The sequence below is a fragment of the Marmota flaviventris genome, chromosome 13 (genome assembly GCF_047511675.1).
Source record: "Marmota flaviventris isolate mMarFla1 chromosome 13, mMarFla1.hap1, whole genome shotgun sequence".
Lineage (NCBI taxonomy): Eukaryota > Metazoa > Chordata > Mammalia > Rodentia > Sciuridae > Marmota > Marmota flaviventris.
This window is the reverse complement of record NC_092510.1, coordinates 98,083,782-98,097,122: the sequence shown is the minus strand read 5'-3', so window position 1 is coordinate 98,097,122 and position 13,341 is coordinate 98,083,782. Positions and strand designations below refer to the sequence as shown.

The 13,341-nt window shown below is 51.3% G+C and overlaps 1 protein-coding gene across 2 annotated transcripts; it reads right to left on the bottom strand.

The window, feature by feature from the left end:
• Window positions 1-80: 80 nt before the first annotated feature.
• Window positions 81-12,879, bottom strand: LOC114082691 (phytanoyl-CoA dioxygenase domain-containing protein 1). 2 transcript variants are annotated; one of them, XM_071601034.1, is made up of 12 exons: window positions 12,523-12,879; window positions 9,981-10,079; window positions 6,971-7,129; window positions 5,288-5,363; window positions 5,083-5,130; window positions 3,464-3,519; window positions 3,319-3,381; window positions 2,701-2,722; window positions 1,544-1,672; window positions 1,342-1,458; window positions 555-681; window positions 81-465 (listed from the first exon to the last, which is right to left on the bottom strand). In XM_071601034.1, exons 2-12 carry the CDS (start codon window positions 10,011-10,013, stop codon window positions 420-422), a joined length of 876 nt encoding a protein of 291 aa, XP_071457135.1. In that variant the 5' UTR covers window positions 10,014-10,079; window positions 12,523-12,879; the 3' UTR covers window positions 81-419. The 2 variants fall into 2 exon arrangements, with proteins under 2 accessions (XP_071457135.1, XP_071457136.1); XM_071601035.1 differs by lacking the exons at window positions 1,342-1,458; window positions 12,523-12,879 and having other exon boundaries at window positions 9,981-10,715.
• Window positions 12,880-13,341: the final 462 nt, after the last annotated feature.

The following is a 13,341-nucleotide window of genomic DNA, read 5'->3' as shown; positions in this document are numbered from 1 at the left end:
GATTGGGGACCGAAATGGTTTTCGGCAGGAGTCTCATCTGGAAAGCAAGAATGCTTGGGAAGAAGGACAAATGGAGAAGCTGCATTCAGAAGTCATTTTTATTGAGTGTCTTACAGCGTAATTATTAGAGTTGCTCCTGAGAGAGGACTTGAAAATGGACCAGACCTCTTTCGAGGCTGAGAGGCCACCTCAAGGGGAAGTTTGTGTGGGGGAGTAAGGTGCAGAGAGACCAAGATCTTGGGGAAGGCCCTGCCACATCAGCCTCCCCCAGCTTCTACAGGGCTGAAAGCACAGACCCTGAAGGAGGAGAGCTCTGCAGGTTCACAGCTTCCCCACTGCAGCCGGCACGGGAGGCAGCGTGCTAGGGTTTGTAGTCCACAGCTGCACTGGGAGGTGATGGTCCCAACCCTTCAAGGGCTTTAGGTGTACAAGGCAGGAAACGGCAGCTCAGCTGTCGGCTGGAGCCTGTTGAGAATGAAGGCAGGACCACTCTTCCCCGTCCCCAGGGCCCCCTCAGGGGACTTGAACACACACACACACACCCTGCCATGTACCAGTTCTCAGGGCTCCAGACGGTGCCAGTGGCTTCCATGAGGTGGAAAGTGTAGGCCTGGCGTGAGTGGTCTGAAAGGTTCTGCTCACTCTTGTGCACCACCTCTCCATGGATCAAGACCAGGGCCCCTAGTAGAGACATGAGCAGGTCGGGGGCACCGTAGGCCCAGTGCCACCCTTCCCAGGTCAGGAAGGGGTGCGGTGGTCCTCCCTGGAGTGGTTTAGTGACCTCACCTATCCCCATGCCTTTCCAAGTCTGCTTGCTCCAGGGTCCAAGCCATGTTGTTTAGACAGGGGCTCCCTGCGATCAAGTGTCCTCTGCTGTGGACTGTGACTTGGCAAGCCTTACAAAGGGCCTCTCCACCCCAGATGTGGCCAGAAGCCCTCTGCACTGTGCCACTCAACAGGGACCTCCTGATGATGCTGGGGTGTACCTCAGTGTCCCTTTCCATAAGGAAGAGGGGTCACGATTAACCAACATCTGTGAAGCCCTTGCTGTGTGTCACCTAAATTCTTTATAAACATTCTAGATGCATCCCACTTTACATTTGGGGAAACTGAGGCTCAGAGTGAATCTGTCATTTACCCAAAGAAACAGACTGAGAAGCAGAGTCTGGACTCTAGCCTGGCCTGCTTGAACTTGCTGTGATCGTGCTGCTTCCTGACTTCCAAGTAACCTGTCAGCCTACCTCCTCCCATTCTGTGACTTCCCAGTCCTCAAGTGACACCAAAAGAGCCTCCCAGATGATGGGTGGTGGAGCACGCACAGACCCTGGGTGTCCCGCCTACCTTTCTGCACTGGTGTGGGCACAAAGAGGCTGTTATCCCAGTCTGGCTCTGCCCCGAGGAAGCTAGTAGCAGGCCATGAGCCAGCAGGGGCCCGGATCATCCTTCTTGACACTCCGCCTGCAGGCCAAGATGGAGCCTCTAGACCCTCTGTTCACCTGATCCCTCTCCCTGGGGGTTGGGGTGGGGAGCCAGGGGTTCTCACTGGTGTGGGAGCCAGGGATGAACCAAAGGCAGCCATTCTCCAGCGTGGCATCCTCCAGCGCCATCCACAGGCCCAGCATCCGGCCCAGGGGCTCCGTGTACAGGAACCAGGTGTCCTGGTGAGGGGAGACTGCGACAGACCCGCCTGGAGCTGAAGAGCCTAACCCTTTGCTCTATCCCACCTCATCTTGACCCTCTTCCCACTCCACCATCCTCCCAGACTTCCTGTTCTGAGAATCTTCCACTTCTTGACCCAGGGACTCTGAGCAGAGATTTTACCTCTTAAAGCTTTCATTTCTTCAACTGTAAAGTGGCCCCAACAATAACCTCCCTGAAAGGGCTGCTGGAGGGTTCCACAGGACAGTGTATGAAAAGTGCTTAGGACAGGGCTGCACACCCTAATTGCTAAAAAGTAGCTGCTACCATTGAATTCCAGCCAGGTGACTAAATCCACCCTTGTCTGTCTTTCTTTCTTCCTTTCTTTTTTTTTTCCTGTGCTGGGGATGGAATTCAGGGTCTTGCCTCGGCTAGGCAAGTGGTAAAGACCACTGAGCTACACCCTGGCCCTAAAGCCACCATTCTTTACCAGAGATGAGCAGACTCCAGCCACCAGATAGCCCACCCAGTGGTGTAAGTTTGGAAAGTTGGGGTTGGAGAGGGGATACCTATGACCAAGCATCCTGTTGTTGTTGTTGTTTAAAGAGACAGTTTTGCTGTGTTGCCCAGGGCAGCCCTGAGTTTCTGGGCTCAAGCAATCCTTCCACCTCAGCCTCCAGAGTCACTGGGATTACAAGCAAGTGCCACCATGCCTGACAGTAGTGAGTGAGTGTGTGCATGTCTGTGTGCGTGTGTGTGTGTGTGTATTTGATTTCCTTTATTTCACACTGTCTGAAAACCATCTGTGTTAGTAATCTATATTTTTAACCTGCTAAGGGTTGCTGTCAGATTTAGAAATCTGTGTGCCAGGGGCTCCAGGGTTCCCCACCAATCCCCTGTTCTGGGAAGGAAAGGAAAGTGGCTCCTCCTCCCCTGGCCTGAGCTTCGTGCCCACAGGTAATGCAGTAAGTACTTTCCCTTCCTGCAAAGACCTGACCACCATGATATTCCAGACTTCCTGCCCATGGTCGCTGCTGGGCCCCACAGCTGCTCACAGCTTACCTTCACCACCAAAGTGAGGTTGCTGCAAGATAGGGGAAGAGTCTGGTGAGAACGGATGAGAACAGGGAGGAGCAGGGCTTGATCTGAGTCTTATAGGATGCTCCCACCCTGGGTACCAGCTAGTGAGCCCCTACTGTGAGCCAGGCCCAGGAGGGAAGCAGAAGGAAAGCCACCTGCCCAGCAGGGGGTGCACAGTCTGCCTGGGAGACAGCGAGCACTAGCCTAACAACGAGGTCATGAAGCAGAACCAGGAAAGGGCAGCATTTGGCCAGGGGTTGGCTCAGAGGTTAGCCCCCAAGTCAGAGCTGGGTCCCTCTTTTCCTCAGGGAGCTAGAAGGCTTTTTAGAGGAGGTGGCACTGTACTTGGGAGCTGAGAGCAGAGCATCTCAGTAGTCAAAGAGGGCAGGAGGGACTCTTGGGGATCCCTTTTCTTCATACCACCTAATTCTAATAGAGCACAAACTCAGTACCAGGTACCCACTTCACATGTGCTCTGGCCAACTCAACACTGATAACCCAGCAGCTTTGGCCCACTATGGGGAGGGGCTTCCTATGAGCAGCCTGCCAGTTTTACAAAGGGTCAAGTAAACTGAGGCCTGGGAAGGACACATTGCTCACCTTAAAGATGTACATGCTCTGCACCACCACAGGCATCTGGAGGCCCAGACTTCTGGCCAAGGCCTGGAAGGGGGCAGAGTCACAGTGCAGCCTGCCCACATACACCCCTATCTGTCCCCACTTGCCCGTCCCCACCTCTGCTCACCTGCACCTTGGGGGAATGTGTGACACTCCTGAAGACAGGGTCATGGGCGTGCAGAGCTGTGAGACAGAGGCCTGCTGATGGGCCAGTCTCAGCCCCCATGTGTCCCTCCCACCCTGAGAACTGGACTCAGGCTTCACTTTGACACTTTCAACTATTTTAGGTGCTTTAAACTTTATGCTTTTTATAACCAAGTAATGGGCCCCAAAGACCCCTTCATCCCACCCAGCCCCATCCCACCATGACCTTATCTTGGACCATCTGGCTATCTGGGAACCTCACTCCAGCCCTAACTCCCACTCCTCAGGGAGGACGAAGGATTCCAAGGGGACTCTTAGTTGGCAGCAGCTTCAATACTTCCACTTCCTCTATGTGATCTCAGGTGACTACTATTTCCCTCTGTAAGTCTTGGTCTCCTCCACTGTAAAGTGAGGAGGAGAAGAGCTGCCCACCTCCCAGGGCTTCTAGGGGAGCTAATGAACATGGGCAGCAGGCACAGTCATCAGCGGTCTTTGTGGTTTTTGTTGTTTTATCTGCAGTACTAAGGATTGAACTTGGGGGTGCTCTACCACTGAGCTACATGCCCAGCCCTTTTTATTTCTGAAATAAGGTCTCACTGAATTGCTCATATTGGCCTCAACTTGCAATCCTCCTGCCTCAGCCTCCCAAGTCACAGGGATTACAGGTGTGTGCCAGGGATTATTTGCTATTTGGGTGGGGGGGTACCAGGGATTGAACTCAGGCACTCGCCCACTGGACCACACCCCCAGCCCTATTTTGTATTTTATTTAGAGACATGGCCTCACTGAGTTGCTTAGCACCTCACTTTAGCTGAAGCTGGCTTTGAACTCGTGATTCTCCTCTCTTAGTTTCTCAAGCCGCTAGGATTACAGGTATGTGCCATTGTGCCCAACTGCTGTTATTACAAAAAAGTAAGTTTTGAATGCACTTAATGCCACTGAATGAAATACTTTAAAATAGTTATGGTGATTGGAGGCTGGATTTGTGGCTTAGTGGTAGAGCCCTCTCCTAGCATATGTGAGGCATAGGTTCAATCCTCAGTACCACTAAAAAATAAAAAAATAAAACAAAGGTATCATGTCTACCTACAACTAAAATATATTTTAAATAGTTATGGTGACAAATTTTATGTCACATGAATTTTATCACAACTTGTTTACAAAGCCACCATGCTATAACTTCAGGTTTAAAAACAAGGAGTCCACAAAAATAATTACAACGTGATCCTGAGGGAAAAAAGTGAAAATTTCTACCCTTGGTTCTGGGGTCTCAGAGTAGGAGTAATTTCAATATATCAGCTGCCCCTCAAGAAGGCTCCAGGAATCAACAGGTCCCAGGAATCCCCCATGCCTGGGACAGAAGGTTGTGGAGAAGACTGCACATACCCTCTGTTGGGGTCTCAAGTGGACCCCTCTTCCCAGTGTGGTGGTAGAAGTGCCATGTGATTAGCATTACACAACGTCAAAGACCACGACCCAAGGGGAGCCTGCAGCCAGAAAGGCGACTTGCCCAACCCTTAACTCAGTATGGATTTCACTTCGGCTTCTCAGCTCTTCAGGCCATTTCCCATCTATGTCCTGCACTCCCAGGTTTCTGCTCACCATGACCAATTTTGTTGACTGATTTCTCTGGAGGCACCAAGATATTTCCTGTGGCACAGAGAACAGGTAAAAGCAAAAGAACTGCAGTGCAGCCTCCCTCAGGCAGCTGGCCTAAGTGCCCTGCCCTCCCAGCCCTGCAGGGCAGACACCTGGATCCAGCAACCTCCCAGGGAGCTCCCACATCTCTGGGGACCCAGCTCCAAACCTTTATTGTCCAAAACACCTTTCTCAAAGAAGAATCGAATCTTGTCACCACTGCTCAAGAAATAGTCTATGCTGTCCTGTGGAAAGGGACATGGGAGAGAAAGAGAGAGCATCCCAGGGTCAGAGCAGGGGCTTCCCATGCCCATGGGCTACAGATCCCCAGTGACATCTTGGACATGTCCACTGAGGCACAGAGAGCGGCTAGGAGCCCCATGTGCCTGTAAGCAGAATTCAAAGCTACAAGCATCGGATTTTTCAGAAACCTCTTATTAGATTCCACTTAACTTATTACAATGATGCTACATCCAGATACACTCACTATAAATTGAAAACATTAGAAGTGCACTTAATACACCTAGCCCACAGAACATCCTAGCTTTCTCCAGTCCCCTCATGGGACACATACATTAGTTCACAGTGGGGCAGACCCATCCAGTCCAAAACCTATTTTACAAGTGTAAGTGTTCAACATCTTGTTAATTTATCAAGTACTATGCTGAAAGTGAAAAACAGAATGGTTGTCTGGCATGGGAGACAGATGGTGAACACAGTATCTTTGCTTCCCATGATCAGGTGGCAGACTGGGAGCTGTGACTCCCTGCAACCACCCAGCATCAGGAGAGAGTATGATATTGCGTGGTATCAGTCCTAGAAAAGATCAAAATTAAAAACTCAAAGTATTGTTCCTACTGAATGAATGTACATCTAAAATCCTAAGTCGAACCATTGTAAGTTAAGGATCATCTGGGCCCTTTCTTCTTGCATTCCTCCTGCCACAATAATCTACTGGCCTCTGGAGCATTCTCACAAGGCAGATTTGGGGTACCAGTTTCAGCCCTCTTTCTCCTCAGGACCCTTGAATGGCAGGTCTCTGGCGGCTTTGCTTTCCTGGGATGCAAGGCTTCTAGCTGCTGTAGTTTTCTCTGTTGCCACTAGATGGCAGGAGCTCCTTGGTATGAGTGTGAGTGGCCTGGACCAGAGCTCAGCTGCCCTGCAGGAAGGCTCCGACTGTCAAACTGTGTAGGGTTGAGATAACTGGATGGGAGAACCACTTGTCCGTCTCAGACTGTGCTGAGTCTTGGGAAACAGCATGTTCTGAGTTTGGGTGCAGGGATAAGACACACAGGCAGCCCTTTAAAATCTCAGGGCTCTCTCTGGGATGCTGGCCACAAGGAGGCCCTTTGTGGCAGGAGAATCTGAGGAAGTACAATAGAGCAGTGCACAGCACCAGTTGGTATCAGACAGCTGACTTCAAATCCTGGCTCTACCAGTTATTAACTATGGTTTGGACAAATGATGGAAGCCTCACTTTCCCTCCCTTCCAGTGGAAACAATAACCATATCCACCTTGTAAATTCATAGTGACAGGAGTAAGGAGTGGAGCCTGGCATGTGGGAGCCTGCACCTGATCTGTTATCAGAAGGAGCCATGGAGTCTGGGGTTGTGGCTCAGTGGTGGAGCACTTGCGTAGCAAGTGTGAGGCACTAGGTTCAATTCTCAGCACCACATAAAAATAAATGAATAAAATAAAGGTCCATCAACAACTAAAAATACATATTATATAAAAATTGTTTTAAAAGGAGGAGCCATGGCCTTAGGTCCTCCCTTCCAGGATGCTCCTTTGGCTGGGGACTGATCCCCCATCGAAGACCAGATTCCATCCCCACCTACCCCATGCACCCACCTGGGCTCCAAGCTGTTTCTCGTGTTGGGTGGAAAATTCTATGCGGCAGTGGGGAGGGACATCCATCTCGGCCACGATCTCACCAATCCTTTGTTTCATAGCCTCACACTCGTCCACAGACAAGAATCCTTCCAGCACCAGGAATCCATCCTCCTGGAACTGCAGGCAGGAATGAGGCTCAGGCTTCCCTCTGCATGCTTCCCCTTATGAACTGTATTTAATCTCCCCACCAAACCCCAAATGTGTGAAGTTAAGACCAATGTCCTGTTCATGGCTCTGTCCCCTGCCCCTGCCGTGGTGTCTGGTGCCCTGTGAAGAACAATTGGCTACTTGGATGTTAGGAACGGAAGGGGAAGGGGAGGTTGTCCTGTACTTGCCCTCCAGTGGGCTGAGCCACATACAGCTGCATCCGTGTATCCTGCCAATGTCCATTCAACATCTACTGTGTAGGAGACACAGCTTTAGGAGCTGTTATGAGCAAGCCAGCTGCGGTACCTGCCCTCACAGAGTTTATAGTCTAGTAAAGGAGGCCAGGCATGGTGGTGCATTCCTGTAATCGCAGAGAGTTGAGAGGCTGATGCAAGAGGATCTCAAGTCCAAGGTCAGCCTCAGCAATTTAGTGAGAATCCAAGCAACTTAGTGAGACCCTATCTGTAAATAAAAATTAAAATGGTTGGGATGTGGCTCAGTGGTTAAGCACCCACCCCTGGGTTCAATCCCTGGTGCTAAAAAAAATAAAAAAATGGAGAACAACATTACACCAACCATCCCATGGGGAAGCACACGATCATAAATGCTGAGTGCAGGGAAAGAGGGGGCAGGCTTTGAGAGCTAAGAGCAGAAGTATGTAATGGAAATGAGATGGGGGGCTGGGGATGTAGCTCAGTTGGTAAAGTGTCTGGCTTGCATGTACAAGGCCCTGGGTCCAATCCCCAGCACCTCAAAAAAAGAAAAGAAATGAGATGGGAGTCTTTGGCAGCAGCTCTGAGGGAATGGCATTTAAAGGGGCCTAAAGGATATTGGGAGGGGAAGAGATGACAAAGAACACTCCAGATAGAGGAAGCAGGATGTGCGAAGACTCTGAGCACATGAGGACAGGCAGAATCAGGAAGGGATGCAGCACAGAGTGAGGGCAGAATGGAAGGGAACAGGATGGTGGCAGGGGCGGGCCAGACTGGGAGCGGGCTTTCTCCTGAGTGCGGGTGGAAGTTAAGGCAAATAGCCTACTCTGACTCGCCTTGAGTCCTTCTTAGGAGGTTTTATAACAGGCATCTAAGTCTTCTTTGGAACCCACCACAGTGTCAATTTCCAATTACTGACAGCCCCCCACCCCCACACCAACCTTGATGGATATCCAGTGTGGGTTGTCATATACCAGGTACTGCAATATTCATGACACCCACTACAAGCCCTTCTGTCTCTGGGAAAGTCTGTACTTTAGAAATTGGTGTTAGGCTGGAAATTGCCTCCCTGGGAAATGGGACATCCATGGCAAACTGTGCACATGCTTGATCCAGTAACCACTCCTCATGAAATCAGGCAATGGAGCCTGGTGCAGTGGTACATGTCTATAACCCATGTGATTTGGGAGGTTAAGGCAGGAGAATTTCAATTTCCCCATCCCATGGGGAAGCACAGGATCATAAATGCTGAGTGCAGGGAAAGAGGGGGCAGGCTTTGAGAGCTAAGAGCAGAAGTATGTAATGGAAATGAGATGGGGGGCTGGGGATGTAGCAAGGCCCTAAGTAATGTGGAAAGATCTTGTCTCAAAAAATACAAGGGGCCAGAGATGTGGCTCAGTGGTAGAGTGCTCCTGGGTTCAATTCTCAGTACCTACCCCTGGCAAAAAATATTAGGGAATAGAGGAGCAAAGACATATGTGTGTAGGTATTCACTAAATCTTGCCTGATGAAAACTTACATTGGAATAGTTAATGATTACCTTAGTATCAAGGGATTAGTTTAACAAAGTATGGTTTCCCTGTCTGGAACACAAAACAGCTGATAAAGAAGCCCTGTGGTCACCTGGATGCTTGACTGGCCCGCATGAGGTCCTCCCTTCAATCCCCAGAACCATAAAAATCATGTAGAAAAATAGTTAGTGACTTGGGAATATGTTCCTGATATACTCTAAGAAAAGGGAAAAGTTGGCCAGGGATGAGTATTTGGTGGCCATGACAACTTGGACCAATGGTTTTCTCTCTGACCCTGAAAGTACTAAATGGGGCTAAGGGCTTTTTTTTTCTTTTTCTTTTTCTTTTTGTGGTGCTGGGGATTGAACCCAGGGCCTTGTGCATACAAGGAAAGCACACTCCACAAACTGAGCTGTATCTCCAGCCCCGTGTGGGCCTATTTAGAAAACAGGCTAGAGCTCCATCCCAGGCTGGGATGGACTTTTTTTTACTTGCAGTGCTGGGGATGGAAGCCAGGGCCTCACATATGCTCAGCTAGCTCTTACCATTGAGTACAGCTCTGTCCCAGGACAGAGTTTGAAACAAAGCCTCTAGGGCTGGATACCAATACGAACAGCCTCCATCTGCAATTCCTGGATGATTATCTTAAAAGTCTGTGTGCTCTAATTCCCGCAAGTTAGCCTTTTGAATTTGGACTGAGAACTGGGAGGACAACCTCCTGCCTGGCTACTTGCTGGCCAGTCCCCATCCCTCTGGGCCTTGCCTCCACACCACAGGCAGCCAGGCCAGCTGAACTGGCTGATCAGAATGCTTTATCGGTTTTGAGCCCCCCCCCCGCCCCCACCAAAAAAAAACATGCCCACGCACAGTGCACACAGCCCCACCTTATCCCAGTCCTGTAATCTGGATACCCCAGGGCTGTGTGTACAGAAGTTAGGTCTTGTGGTTGGGAACTGAAACCCCACTGTGGACTTCAGTGTCCCTTTCTGTGAAATGACAGGGAGTGTTGAGTTCCCAAGGGGCTACTGGAGATCTGGACCACCCCCACACACTTTTGTAGGACCCTCCCAGTACCCAGCCCAGTAGACCCCTACCTACCTTCTGGAGCTGCAAGGGGCTCAGGCAGGCCATGAAAGGGGCTCAGGCAGGCCAAGAAAATGGCTCAGGGAACCAGAGGCTCTGGGTGTGGCTCCAGGGCTGGGGAGGAGAAAGTTCAGGAAGGGAGGGTGGCCACAGCAGAAGGCCCAGGAGGACTTAACCCTTCCCTACCCAGAGAGTAGCAATCCTACCACTCAGCCCTCCCTGCAAACATAGGCAGCCTGCACCCTCCACCCTGGGCCCCAGCCCTTTCTCCCTGCTCCCTTCTTCCCTCTTCACAACTCATCCAGGATTAGCCCTTTCCTATCTCCTTCAGGGTATTTCAGGGCTCCCTGGGAGTGTTCTGGGAGTGTCAGGCAGAGAGTGGGCTGGGAGGACAACACTGTCTAGGTCCACCACTAGCTGTGACTCTGACAAAGGCCTGTCCCTCTCTGAATCTGAAGTGAAGAAAGTGAGACCCTTGGCATTAACATCTCTGTTGCAAGGTGTGTCTGGGGTGGCTTTGCATTCAAGGTGGAAGAGGTCCTGGGGGGACAGTCTGGGCCCCTCCCAGCTCTGGTGTGAACTGCTCCCAGTCTTGGGAAGACTATGGAAGGGAGTTGAGGGATGTGAAGCTCAGAGGAAGGCAGAGAGAAGGACAACCTAAGAGGAAGGGGGCTGGAGAGTGGGGCCTGGGTCTTCAGAATGAGGGAGATCAGGGCTCCTGTTTCCCATCCTCAGACCCAAGATGTTTACCATCTCAAGTTAGGCTTGGCAGGGAGGTCAGAACTTGCCCGCCAGCCTGGTAGCTGACAAGGCCACTCTGGAAAACAAGCCCCTGGCCTTCCCAGAAATGATGCTTTGAATGACGAAGGGACAGAGTGTTTCAGGAGGGAGTGAGTGCAGGGATACTGTTCAGCCCTCAAGAGCCTTGGCCTCAGGTCAAGACTTGTTTGCTGGGCCACTGTGCTGGGAATGGCTGCTTTGTCCAAGCGGGGCAGGCTTCTGGAAGGTCAGGGGAGGTGAGCCCGCTGGGCTTCTGGGGCTGGTGGGAGAAGCTCAGGGGGTCTAGTTGGGGGAGGAGAGAGGCCAGAGACATAACCATGAGGGTCATGGGGGCAGGGCTGTTCCCAGCTGTCCTAACCCCTTCTGATGCAGGCACCTGCCAACAGAGGAACAGCGAGGCCCCTCATGCTCAGTCAGCAACCTCCCCAAGGACCTCCCTGCAGGCTGGAGGCAGAGGCTCAGGGAGGCAGCTCAGCTTTCAGGCCCACTCTCACTTTACCCATCCGCAATGGGACTAACAGAAGGGCCTCCTGTGAGCAGTAAGTGGAACACTGCTGATAAAGAGGTTGGCGTGAGCATGGCACCTAGGGAGTACCTGCAGCTGCTTTACCCAGTGCTAGTGGGGGCCCTTTGGGGCAGAACGCGAAGGTTGATGGTTTTTAAATTTTTTGAGTTTCCCCAAGTTTTTCAAGTTGCTGTTGGAACCAGAGAAAAGTCTACCACTTCGGTTTTAGGCAGAGTGGAAAGGCCTGGGTGGGGGTGGGTAGGGGAAGAATAGTTTAGCCTCCACCCTTTGTTCATTCTGCTGGACTCTGGGAGGCGGGTGGATGGTTTTCCCACATTGTTGTTCTTTCCAGAAGTAACCAGTTCCAGATCAAACTCTAGTTCCAAGCACTGGCTATAAGGCCCCATGGCTGGGGTAGGGGAGGCAGTGGGGATGGGGCATGGGGGCTGGTGGGAGGGTTACCAGACCAGACAGACTCTACTGTGGAGGTACAAGAGGGTCTTCTAGGGGGTGGACACTCAGCTGCTCAGTCTCCCTGTCAGCAGTCCAGGACAGGGGCAGAAGGGGGGAGTCTTTGCTGAGACCTGAGGTTGCCTCCCTAAGGAATCAGAGACCTGTGGAGGGAAGAAGGCAAGGCCCTGGCTTATTCCAGAGAAGGGCCCACGCAACTCAGGTCTCTGGCCGGCCGAGGCCTCTCTTCTGCCACAGGTTCCCTGCTGGTCTAGGAGGACAGGTGGTAGGAGCCTTTCTCACACTCAATATCTTCCTCACCTGCGTGCTGTGGTTTCTGCATGTCCCTCAAGTCCATCTGTTGGAACCTCCCTTTCTTAATGTGGGGGAGGCAGGGCCTAGCAGGAGGTGATTGGGGCTGCCCATGAATGGCAGGCTTAGCTACTACGCCTTCTCCTCTCCCAGGGAGCCTTCTCCTTCCCAACTTCCGCTACCTTATGAAGCAGCACAAGGCCCTCACTAGATGTAGCTGCCAGGTCTTGGACTTGCCAGCCTCTGTACCATGAACCTAAATTACCCAAACTTAGGTATTGTGTTCTAGCAACAGAAAAAAGACCAAGACACTACAGTCATCATTGTTCCTCACAACTATCTTACTGATGCCATTCTGATTTTACAAACAGGGAAAAATGAAGTCTCATGTCAAATGAATTGCAAAACTGGGATCTGAAGGCAGCTCTGTCCATCCCTCTGAGCCTCTGCCCTTGACCCCTAGCACCTTCAGCAGGCCCCCCAAGGGGCTGAAACCTGAACGGGGCCTACCCACAGCGACTGTCAGCAGGGTTCAGTGGTGCATATCTGTAACATCAGCTGCTTGGGAGGCTGAAGCAGGAGGATGGCAAATTTGAGGTCAGTCTAGGCAACATAGTGAGATCTCCTCTTAAAATAGAAAATAAAAAGGGTTAGGGATGTAGCTCAGTGGTAGAGCACCACTGAGTTCAATCCCTAGCATCATAGAACAAACCAACCAACAGTAACAACAACAAATAAACCCAGTTGGGCATAGTGGTACATGCCTGCAATCCCAGTGACTCAGGAGGCTGAAGCAGGAGGATTACAAGTACAGGGACAGCCTCAACAAGTTGGGAAAACCTTGTCTCAGAATAAACAAATAAAATAAAAAGGGATGTGGCTCAGTGGTGAAGCATCCCTGGTACCAAAAAAAAAAAAAAAAAGAAAGAAAAAGAACCCTGGGGATTTGCTGTTGGGACCACAAGGGACCTTGGAGAGCACAGAATGGAAATGCCCATCACACAGATGGAGACATAGAGGCCACAGGAAGGGACTCTCCACCACTATGCATGGGATGATTGAGCTGTGAGAAGGACCCTGGACTACTGGCCCCCATTCTGGTGGCCTCTCCTACTCCACAACTGTCAACGCTCATAAGGGCTTACACCACAGGCAACTGGGAGGGCAGAGAACATGCTGGCAGGGGGACCCTTGCCAGGGCCACACCTGGCACCTACGGGAGCCCCATTCAGCTCAGAACCTCCAGAAACTGCCCTGAAGGAGCTCCCGACTTCATGGAGCAGTAAGATGAGTGAAGCTGACCATTATGTGGGTACCCAAGAAATGGTC

Excerpts from the sequence above, each read along its gene's own strand:
- LOC114082691 (XM_071601034.1), bottom strand. The coding sequence starts at position 10,013 with ATGGCCTGCCTGAGCCCCTTGCAGCTCCAGAAG. Across the intron at positions 5,364-6,970 it reads AGAAACAGCTTGGAGCCCAG|GACAGCATAGACTATTTCTT; the intron begins GTGGGTGCATGG and ends CCCTTTCCACAG. Across the intron at positions 682-1,341 it reads GCCCACACCAGTGCAGAAAG|GGGCCCTGGTCTTGATCCAT; the intron begins GTAGGCGGGACA and ends TGTCTCTACTAG.